The 10,710-nt window shown below is 43.2% G+C and overlaps 1 protein-coding gene across 1 annotated transcript; it reads right to left on the bottom strand.

Annotated features, from left to right (window-relative positions):
* Positions 1–477: 477 nt before the first annotated feature.
* LOC144094572 (uncharacterized) lies at positions 478–9,196 on the bottom strand. Its single transcript, XM_077628491.1, has 5 exons — positions 9,143–9,196; positions 6,970–7,142; positions 5,093–5,151; positions 2,822–2,887; positions 478–827 (listed from the first exon to the last, which is right to left on the bottom strand). The coding sequence occupies exons 2-5, from the start codon at positions 7,137–7,139 to the stop codon at positions 532–534; spliced, it is 591 nt and encodes a 196-aa protein (XP_077484617.1). The 5' UTR covers positions 7,140–7,142; positions 9,143–9,196; the 3' UTR covers positions 478–531.
* Positions 9,197–10,710: the final 1,514 nt, after the last annotated feature.

The raw sequence follows: 10,710 nt of genomic DNA, 5'->3' as shown, positions 1-10,710 counted from the left end.
CCTCCGTGCTTCAAAGAAACAACCACACGACTCACGACACGCTTACGATCCACGGCAAAGGGCCTTCCCTCCTGCTGTGGCCTAGTAATTCCGCAACTCGCTAACGAAGTGCCTTTGAAAACACTCTGAAGAATACGCTGTGAACCTAGTTAGTAGAAGAACCCTGTTTATTTGGGCATATTTTACGGTATACTCCCGAAGAAAGGATAAAGAAGGCATACAAAGCATGCCTCCTGACGGGACTTGCACCTCGGAGGCTTATATAACCCAAAGTTAGTCAAGCATGTTTCCCATGAGCGGAAATTGAGCGCTATTTTTGAGGGAAAGTCAAAAATACCACACGACAAACATGAACACTTGGCATCTATGTTCTTGTGTCTGTCCGTCAAAAATGGCGCTACATCTCTTCGAACTGAAAACACTTTGATGTGCGAATGAAATTTTAATAGCAATAAAAATACTTAAGCGTCGTACCACACGTTATTCTCTGTAATAAGGTTACAGACTGCTCAGAAAGACACTGCTGTGCCTTTAAATGCAGGACTTGTAGCGCGCGCACACAGGGAACGGTTCGGCTTGCGGGAAACGGGTGAACTGCATCTGGGCGCAGCCCAGGTCCCGGCGAGGTTTGCTTCTCGATATCTCCTCGTCTTTCTTGTCTTTCTCGTCTTTCTTGCTCTTCTCGTCCTTGCAGCCTTTGTAGCAGGACCCGCATTCGTTGTCGCGGTAGTCGTAGCACGTTTTGAAGAGTAGCGTGGCTGCATTGATGCACAGCCCCGAAGTGTCATAAATCTTGTACACCACGCGGTTTCTCTGAGACGTGATTGCTGGAAGAGTAAAAACCGGCACACATGATTTGCGAGTCATGCTGTGGCATCACTCAAAGAATCAAAAAAAGGTCGAAAACATGTTAGCCTCTTTCAAGGTACGTCGAGTTCCAGGTGCATTGCCGTAGACTCTCCAACTATAAGGTCTGCACAGCGTCAATGGAACAGTGTTTTTACCAACGTATGTAGCTGATAGTTTCACTACACAGCAGTCGAAACTATTACCATAATAAGATTATTCAATGTATGAGATACTCAGGATCTGGGCAGGTATACTGACCAAAACCGATATGTCACGGAAGAAAGATACTTCGTCGCTGCTGTCGCCGGGTGGTGCCAACAGAGAGGGGTAGGACCGAAAGAAATTCGTGTAAACAGAAGTAGCGGAAGTAGTTCTCTCACTTCACAGCGGACTGATGGTTTATGATTTATGGGGGTTTAACGTCCCAAAGCGACTCAGGCTATCAGGGACGCCGTAGTGAAGAGCTCCAATAATTTGAACCACCCGAGGTTTTTTAACGTGCACTGACATTGCACAGTACACGGGCCTCTAGAATTTTGCGTCCATCGAAATTCGACCGCCGCGGCCGGGATCGAACCCGCGTCTTTCGGGTGAGCAGCCGAGCGGCATAACCACTGAGCCATCGCGGCGGACTCAACGGACTAATTTGATCGTCCTTTTGTTAACAAAAGCCGAAATACGAACGAGAACAGAATATTTAAGTATGAAACGTCATTTAAACGCAAATGTATTTTTAAGCCACCACAATATGTACGTGCTGTAGTTACCCCAGCATGGGGTTTTTAGGTGAGAACGCAGCCAGTATAAACCAATTTAAACAAAATTTTACAAAACTATACTCTTTTATCATAGGGGCCCTTTTGTTAGCCGCTGGCAAATACTTTTAAGGAGAATATGAAGAAGTATTCAATGTCATTTCAATGGTGATGGTATTCTAAAACATCAGGATAAACGTGTAGCAGCATAAATGCGTGTTGTGAAGCCGGATTACCTCACACAATATATCGGCGCTGAATAATCTAGGTGCTTCTCTGAATCACACAAGCTTATCGTGCAGTTCGACATGCTGCCGTGTGCCATTCATTTGCTCTCATAAGCAGTCGTTCGAAATAGAGGGCCTAGACAGTCCTATGTAAAAGGCAGTTCTCAAATTATATGATAGGCGACCTGCGCACCTTTGCAGTCAACGGCGCAGACGATACCCTAGCCGCCTCCGTTGTCCACGAGCACCCCTATGTTTATAAACATGATGGTGGTCGATAAACAAGAATGCCTTTCCGTAAATTAAGCTCCATTTTTATCGTGCATCGCATACACTGGCTCATTCTAGCGACAACGCTGAGGTGACGTTTCATGGGTATTTGACGGTATGCGGAAAGTAATCAAAATGAAATCACCCTTACATTGCGCCACCTCATGTCTTTCTATTCATTGTTTTTCTCCTCCACAGCCACCGAAGTGTTTCAGAGATAGGGCGGCGTAAAGCAATTTGAGCGGAGTGCACAATTCGAAACGAATAAAATAGAATGCACTTGAAAGAGGATGAATTTATTTTCATGGTCCTGATCTGTTTGTTGCCTGGTGCACTAAATTCGCCTGTATATAGAATACAGCAAGATAAGGACTAATATGTGGCTTCATTATCAGGAACTAAATAAATGGAGAACTCTTGTCTGCACACTGACCATGCTTGAAAGCCAATATTTAACATGGCTCTTAGATAAGTTACACATCGGTACGGAGAAATTCTACGTTAAGATATTCTCACTCTTCATTTGTGCATTCTTGCAGCCCACGTGATTCTATGAACTTCTTTATTCAGCTCGGTTAGGCCGAAACCAATTTTCGCAGTCTGTGTATTGGGTACAGACTGTGTGCTCATCTGTGCACAATTTCTCGTATTTCGTAGTAGGCAAGAAAAGTATATTCCCATGGGTTACTATTCAAGTAGACAGTTATCAGATTTACTTACTTAGCTTCATGTAATAAGCTTCACCGTTGTATGGTGGCAACACAATTTCCACGTTTTCTTGCAGGTCTGCAATGTAGAACAATTAATTCCGTCAAATAAATACCACGATGAACCTTTCTACGAGGGCGAGTCAAATGAAAGTGAGCCAATGCGAATAAACAAACGGTGTACTTTCCTTAAAAGTACTCTCCATGAGCATTTAGACATTTGCCCACTGAATAACTAGTCGCGTGATTCTCATCTCATAAAACTCCCTGGGCTTCCGCTTCAAAAAGTCTGTAACTAACTCTCTCACATCATCATCCGCCATGAATCTGGTTCCCTTGATCTGATTTTTCAGTTGGCCGGAAATGTGGAAGTTCTGGGCTGTGTGGCGGATGTTGCAGCGTTTCCCATTTGAACTTTGACAGTTTTGTGCTGGCCACATCAGTGACGTGGGGACGGGCATTGTCGTGGAGCAAGATGGTCCCGTTCCTCAATTTCCCACGTCGTTAGTCCTTGATTGCGACATGCAGTCGATACAGCGTTTCACAATACCGTAAACGATTGATAATCTCTCCAGGTTTACGAAATTCGATCAGTACCAGTTCCTGACAATCGAAACAAAAGATCAACAGAACCTTTCCGGCGTAAAAGAGGCTAATCAGCTCATCAACCTTTGCAGTTGTGTTAGGGCTGATTGCACGGTGGAATTGGCCCCGTATTGAATCGTCTTTGCAACTTTCAGGTTCTTCTTTGAACCGTTTATTCCAAAGCTTCACAGTGGCCAATGAAATGCAATGCTCACCGCACACGGCAGCCATACGGCGACTAATTTCTCGTTGGAAAACACCTTCAGCTGTCAAACACCTCACGACACTACGCTGTGCAACTTTTGGAGCGTCTATTTTGTCACGCAACCTTGTTCAACCCAGCATACGAGAGCATTAAAGAACATTCATCTCCACACCCGCATGTCACTTTCGTAATTAAGGGATGCCTGTGTGATACCCGCATGCCTCGGAGATAATGGACCAAGCCATTATTGCGCGGTGTGGGTTGGCTTAGTTTCATTTGACTCGCCCTCAAATAAGCATTCAATGAACTAGCATTTCATATTTTTCGTTGTTGCCTTCCTATTTTCCTAATTTTATCTTCCTTGCTATTATATCAAACGCTCTATCTAATACTACTATTGTACCATTACGATGAAATATTTTCCGCATTTTTTGCAGATTAATGGCTCCATGAAGACCTTAACGTTGCCAATAAATTTCTGTGAAGAAATAGCTTTCATGGGGGTTTAACAACCCGAAGGGACTCAGGCTATGAGGGACGCCGTAGTGAATGGCTCCGGAAATTTCGACCACCTGCTGTTCTTTAGCGCGCAATGACATCGCACAGTACACGGGCCTCTGGCATTTCGCCTCCATCGAAAGTCGACTACCGCGGCAGGGATCGAACCCGCGTCCTTCGAGTCAGCAGCCAAACGCCATAATCACTGGGCTACCGTGGCGGCTTGAGAAGAAATTGGCATCAGCATGAGTATATCCACAGCTGTGCGCGAAGTATCGGCAAAGAATGAAACTTTGCTGCTGTATATAAGCCCATGTTGAGTATAGCCGTCCTACCACCCGCCAATTAAGCCTGCGACGTACATATTCGTTCTTGGTTCAGTTAAATATATTCAGCCATTAAATTGCACTTGTCGCTATACGATGTGATAAGAGAGCACTGAAGAGATATAAACACATAAAAACTGTGCAGACAGGCGGCAACTTCATGCATGAGTGCAACAGTTCATTGTAATCTTTTCGGATCTCGTAAGCGTTGCTGGTACTAAAGCTGAACGAACTATATGAAAGCTAAATTTATGAGTTTAGTTGCACACCATAAAATTTTTTCAAGCCAAGTAGAAGTTCCAGTTATATATCTACCAACGCATATATTATTGTCTTCTAAAAAGCTCAGCAATTCCCAGGCAGAATTCGGGACGTACTGATCATATTTTTATTCAAATGCTCCATACCTAACTTATTCCTTTTATTTCTCATCGAACGCCAAAATAGTTCTTATTATTTTGTAGTGACTACGCGCTGCATTAGCAACCAGCAATGAAACGGAGCCAAATAAAAAAAATTATAGCCAACTGCGTCAATAGCATTTTTCATCAAGGATATAACGCTCATATGTAATTAAATATTTACCATCCATTTTTTACCATGCAGCATCAACCTCAACCAGATAATCACCTTAAGAAAATGCGCTTAAAATGCGTCGCAAAATGCTTACCACTGCTGACTAGTTTTCCAACACCCGCGTTCTGGTCGTACTCTGTCGTGAAGTTTCCGCTATACAAGACAACAAAATTTAGGTTTTAGTTAATACATGAAGAAGAAGTTTTTTTACTATAAAGCGCAGTGAAGATCTGCATAGAATTCGACGACTTTTAAAATGAATATTGCGCGATATCTGAGTTAAAACTACATAACACTCACATGGTACAACTGATGACGCTTGTCACACCTTACATTTGTATCAAGTGGCTAAAGACACAGGACACTGATTGGTTATAAGTGGTCATTTAAAGCTCTGTGGAAATGTTAGTCACATCGTTTTCAAGGTGGCAATGAGGGTGCGTGCTTTATAACGGTTTTCTCACCGCAGCAGCGCGTCGTGAAAGGGTATTGTTTTATTGTGTTACGATCGTAATAGTATCTCATGACAAGCTACTTAAGCTGGCGTTTATTATGAAAGGTAGTGTAGAATAATTTGTCTCATAGAACATGTACTATACCTTGTGTTTGGAAATTAGGAACTTTAAGTGCGTTCGTGTGCAAACACAGGTCATGATGCGTCGAAGAGGGAAAAAAACTATTAACACAAAAAAACGGCCTTCTCGTTTTCCGCAGTGTCAGTAATGCTTCGAATTTTGGAACAATAATTCCCCGCATTATTGCTGTGGCTACAAGAAACCGAAAACCGATGGTTTGGATGCCACGAGTTGAGACATGCCTTGTTTACTAGCTAACAGCGTTAACGCCAAGCATGTGGAAGTACATACGATTGGCAATAGTTACCACTGCACGTCCATCTTTTCTCAAAATTAGCAACCTGCGACATTTGTCGGCTGCGAGAAGCGAACACGGCCTACCTTAATGGGATTATTTTTATTTGTTGCCGAGATATAATTAAACTCTCCGGGAAAATCGCGCGGGAAGACGCTGATACTGACGACTTATTCATCTTGCGCGCTGCAGAACCTGACTTATACAATGCTTCCTGCGCTCGACCCGACTTGTTATGACTGTTCTTGGGGTTCACCGCCGTACAGCAGCTGGTGGCAGCCGCAAAAACTACTAGCACTTGTTCATTATGATTCGCGAGAAGAGTTCTTGCAAAATAAAGCTCAAATCGACTTCTGCGCTTAAAAGACCAGGCGCGCGGGCTATAGGCCAGTGTAATTTGCGTGCAGTGTGAGCACAATAAACGGTCTATCTAATGCATTAAACGATAAGACATTCAAACTGCGAAAATTAAGTGTCGTTCGCTCCTGACGGGCAGATAAACTGCATTCGCTCTCTATTTTCTCTGCTGCCTGTGCTTATATATAAGTGGTGTTCAGCGGACATTCAATTTTACTTCTTCAATTATCCCTAATTGCTATCCCAAACAACGACCCCACTCCGCTTCTCTGAACAGAAATCATATGGGGTGCGTTAGCAACATTGTTCTTGCTTAAGTGATTGACGGCTGTCAAGGCAATGCTTCTGCGTTCTTAGACTGTTCAGAGAAATGATGGTGATGCGTTTGTATATGCTACAGCACAATATTTTCATTCGAGAAACGCAACAAAAATTTTATATCGTAAGAACAAATTTGCAGTAATACTTTCGCCCACGAACTTTTAATAACATCAGAAATCTTGGTTGCAACAACAGATTTTTTTAGTTACTGTAGAAAAATACCAAAGGCTGCAGAATAGCATTAGAGAAAAATCTACAGTACTACAGAAAAATACTGCAAAAGAACAAAAACCTGTCATAACGAAAAAACGAGAAAACATTATTTCTGGGTTCTGTAATTATTTATTCCCGCTGAATTTTACCGCACTCATCGAGAACGTTAGTGCACTTGCTTTGCCGGTTATATTCCAAGCGTGTACTCACTTTACGTAGCTGTCAAACTTGTCACGTGTTTCATACCACGTGGTGCCGATGACCTTGTTGTTCCTGGGCCTGGTGCCGTCCCACAGGATGGCGAAATTTACGGCGTTCTCCGGTTCAATTGTTACTGCCGTCCGGTAGCATTCGTACGTCATCAACGGCTCCCTCTGCATCAGCTACCGGGGGCGGGTGCGATTTCAAGCTCACAGTAAGTAAAATAAATAATGAAAAATGTAAACAAAAAACCCTATAAGAAATAAATATATTCGTAGACCGTGCGCTATTGTGTCCGTATATGAGATAAACCCCGGACATGCTAAGTTACTTGAAATATTTCGTGGACACTCCCCTTTATTGAAATGGCGGAAAACTCACTCACTTACAGGGCAGAAAATATGAGCACTAGAAACAAGACCCATGAAGCGATTTAAAAGACCTCTGCAGTGACGCATTGTATCAGACGCTAAGAGAACGAACTTAAACGAAAGCATTTCATCCGTCAGTGTAATCTTTAGAAGCAACCAATGGTTAGTATTTGCCTTGATGATTTTAAACAATTTGTCCTTTGTGAAAGCGTTATTGCTGGTGTCAAATCGGTTCAACTTTACGGAAAGCTTCCATTCAAGGACTTGGAGCTGAACGAAGGGTATATTTTTATATTATGGTTGATGCAGATTGCAGTCGTTTCTGCAAGAATTATTCTTCCTGCATATTCACTTTTGCTTTACGTTGTGATCGCTCAAAATCCTGCTAAATAAAGAAGCAAATCAGAATCCTGAACGTGTTTTGCAAAACCCTTTCTGCACGACAACATAAAATTTAATGGATATGTGGTGTGCAGGACTTACCGTCTCGAAGAACCAAATGCAGTGTGAGCGAGGTCGCAGTAGTGGTTTTCAAATTAATTCGACCACTCGAGGTTTTTATGGGCACTAACATCGCACATAGTGTGTTTGGATTTCGGGGTCGGGGCTTCACCCATGGCCTTTGGTTAACCAACAAAATTGCAAACATTAAGCCACCGCGGAAAGGCACACCCCAAAATTTTTCTACTCAGGACATCTCCACCGACATTTTGATTTCTATGCGTTTATATCGAATGGATTTATTTTGTGCCTTGGCGGTGCGACAGCTGAGAGAACCGCACATTTTTCGCGAATCGCTGCGGACGGTGTCAATTAGATTGTAAAGGGAGAGCCCTTATGCGGGAAACTGCAGCCGAAGACGGCCTACCGGCACCACTACAATGCAGCAGGATGTAATGTATGCCTTCAATACAAATTTTATAGGAAGAGATTATGGTGCCGTCATAATTATAGAGGAATGTTCTTTAGAAACTGACAAGGCTTGGGATAGGAGGTGAAAAAATACTCGCCCAGGAAGCACTCGAATATAGACATCCACGCTATGAAGCACAAGACAGTATACACGCAGATGTAGGCGCTACTAACGAAAAAGAAAAAAAATAGAAGCAGCCTAGTGTAATATGTCTTTGAAAAAATACAACCTTCTGAAAATGAAAAGCCATAATGTGCCTATTTTCTATTACAGCATTGCCACAAATGCATTCTCGCCGTTTGGGCGTCATACTTTACCTTAGAGTCAAATTATCAAAACGGCTGAAAAGCTGCCAAAAGCAGTGCATGTCGAAAAATTGTTCAGCCTCGGCGACCGTTTGAAGCCGCGCGGCCGGAGTGGCCGGAGCAACCGTAATTTCCGGCAACTAGGTACACCTAGGTGAGACACCTACGTCACGTGACCTTGTGGCTTCATCGCAGCGTGCCCGCTAGATGGTGAAGAAAGTGACCACCATGGCAGGCGGCAGTTAAATTATCGATTGGCCAAAACAGGCTGCTCAGGAAGAGCAACCTGAGGCACACAAGCCCCACCGGTGGCAGCACCTGCCATCGCCGGACAGTGGCACATCGCTTAATCGCTGCACCACTGCTCCATAAACGGCATGAGGTCTCCCAGGGACATAGGAATGTAAAGTCGAGAATTACAAATTCTGCAAATATGCTCATCAACCCATTAACGCTATCGCGTCATACGCTTAAGACGGAGCTTAAGTGTCCCCTCTCCTCCAGCTTTTTTTCGTGCCCCTTTACCAGGTGATCAAAACTAAATCCCAGTCAATATAAGCCTGATGAAACATCAGAATGAAGATGGTAGTTACCTCATAAAATGATCTGGTGTAGCTTGCTTCCACTGCAGAGAATGCAAGAATGGCAAAGACGGTATGAAGCAACGACAGCTGCTTCAACTTGATTGCAGTCATCTCAATGATGGCAGGTCTGGAGGTAGAGAGGTTACAGTTAATATGCGCAGATTTTATGCATGAAACTATTTAAATAATAATAATAATAATTGTTTCTTTAGGGGAAGGAAATGGCGTAGTATCTGTCTCATATATCGGCGGACACCTGAACCACGCCGTAAGGAAAGGCATAAAGGAGAGAGTGAAAGAAGAAATGAAGAAAGAGGTGCCGTAGTGGAGGGCTCCGGAAATAATTTCGACCACCTGGGGATCTTTAATGTGCACTGACACCGCTCAGAACACTGGCGCCTTAGCGTTTCGCCTCAATCGAAACGCAGCCGCCGCCGTCGGGTTCGAACCCGAGAGCTCCGGATCAGTAGCCGAGCGCCCTAACTAATTAGCCACCAAAGCGGGTACACGAAAAATTCACGCCGCATTTGTTCGTTTTTTTCCGCATATTTTGTTTTTTCTTTTCGTTGCATTCTTATGTTTCTTTCGGTTGCTGCGTTTTCTTTCGAAACTGTTCTTCGCCTGGAATTCATGGCACCCTAGAAAATCTCGCTGACCCAGTTCTGCTGGTGGTACGCTCAGCGAATATATGCACGTATAAACACTTGTAAACTCAAATAAAATAATGTTTACTGGGGCTCTGAAGTTGAAACAGTGATTTTTTTGATTTCAAAGTCTCATAAAAATGCAGTTTTAATTCAAAGGTGCTGTGCATATTTCGCAAATACAGTGCCAACTGAGCGCAAGGCATAAAATTTGAGAAAATGTTTAAAAAAATATTTCACTAAGGAAAATTTTGCTCACTGCGAGTCTAAGATATTCAAGTGAAATCATGGCAAAAGAGGAATTAAGCTAACTCCAACTAATGGTGATTATTGGTCGCATAAGTTTGATTTAGAGACACTACGCAAGAATTTAAGCCAATAATTTTCACTCCGTTACCGCGCTCTAACTGCGGCCACAAAGGCACCACTCTGAAGAAATCCAAGTAGCATATTCTTACCAATTTAACCAGAGCTGCACAGCACTTACGTGATGTGATTAGGAGGTGAAATAACTGGCGAGCTACGTGAATTGCATCTGGCAGGTGCCGTTTTATAGCTCCAATTGAGGACAGGTGGCATTGTGAAAACTAGTTCACCGCACAACGAGGCCTTGTTCTCGTTTTTTACATATAGGTTACAATAAATAGAATCCAAAATCAGCGGAAATATAAAAAGAAGTTGTTCCTCATTGCCTTGATCTAGCATAAGAGGCTCGAAACAAGAGTAGAAAGAGTTGTAGGCGCCGAGAAATTTTGGAAACTCTGGGGCGCTGTGTATCTGTGAGGAATCACACTCGTTGAATAATTGTGCCAAGGTACGCTGTAAAAATTGAAATAAATAGCGCCAGTCGTGATAATAGAATTTCGTTGCCGGTACTGCCGATACTTTGCCTGTACTTCCCGCAACGCACCCGTGTTCAGAACGCATCTTGGC

The sequence above is a fragment of the Amblyomma americanum genome, chromosome 6, assembly GCF_052857255.1.
Source record: "Amblyomma americanum isolate KBUSLIRL-KWMA chromosome 6, ASM5285725v1, whole genome shotgun sequence".
Classification (NCBI taxonomy): Eukaryota; Metazoa; Arthropoda; class Arachnida; order Ixodida; family Ixodidae; genus Amblyomma; species Amblyomma americanum.
This window is presented reverse-complemented; position numbering and strand designations above follow the sequence as displayed.

What these genes read in the sequence shown, in the direction of transcription:
- LOC144094572 (XM_077628491.1), bottom strand. Translation starts at nt 7,139, where the DNA reads ATGCAGAGGGAGCCGTTGATGACGTACGAATGCTACCGGACGGCAGTA. An exon ending in AAGTTTGACAGCTACGTAAA is followed by an intron (nt 5,152 to 6,969) that starts GTGAGTACACGC and finishes TGTCTTGTATAG; the next exon opens with CGGAAACTTCACGACAGAGT. An exon ending in AGCTTATTACATGAAGCTAA is followed by an intron (nt 828 to 2,821) that starts GTAAGTAAATCT and finishes TTACTCTTCCAG; the next exon opens with CAATCACGTCTCAGAGAAAC.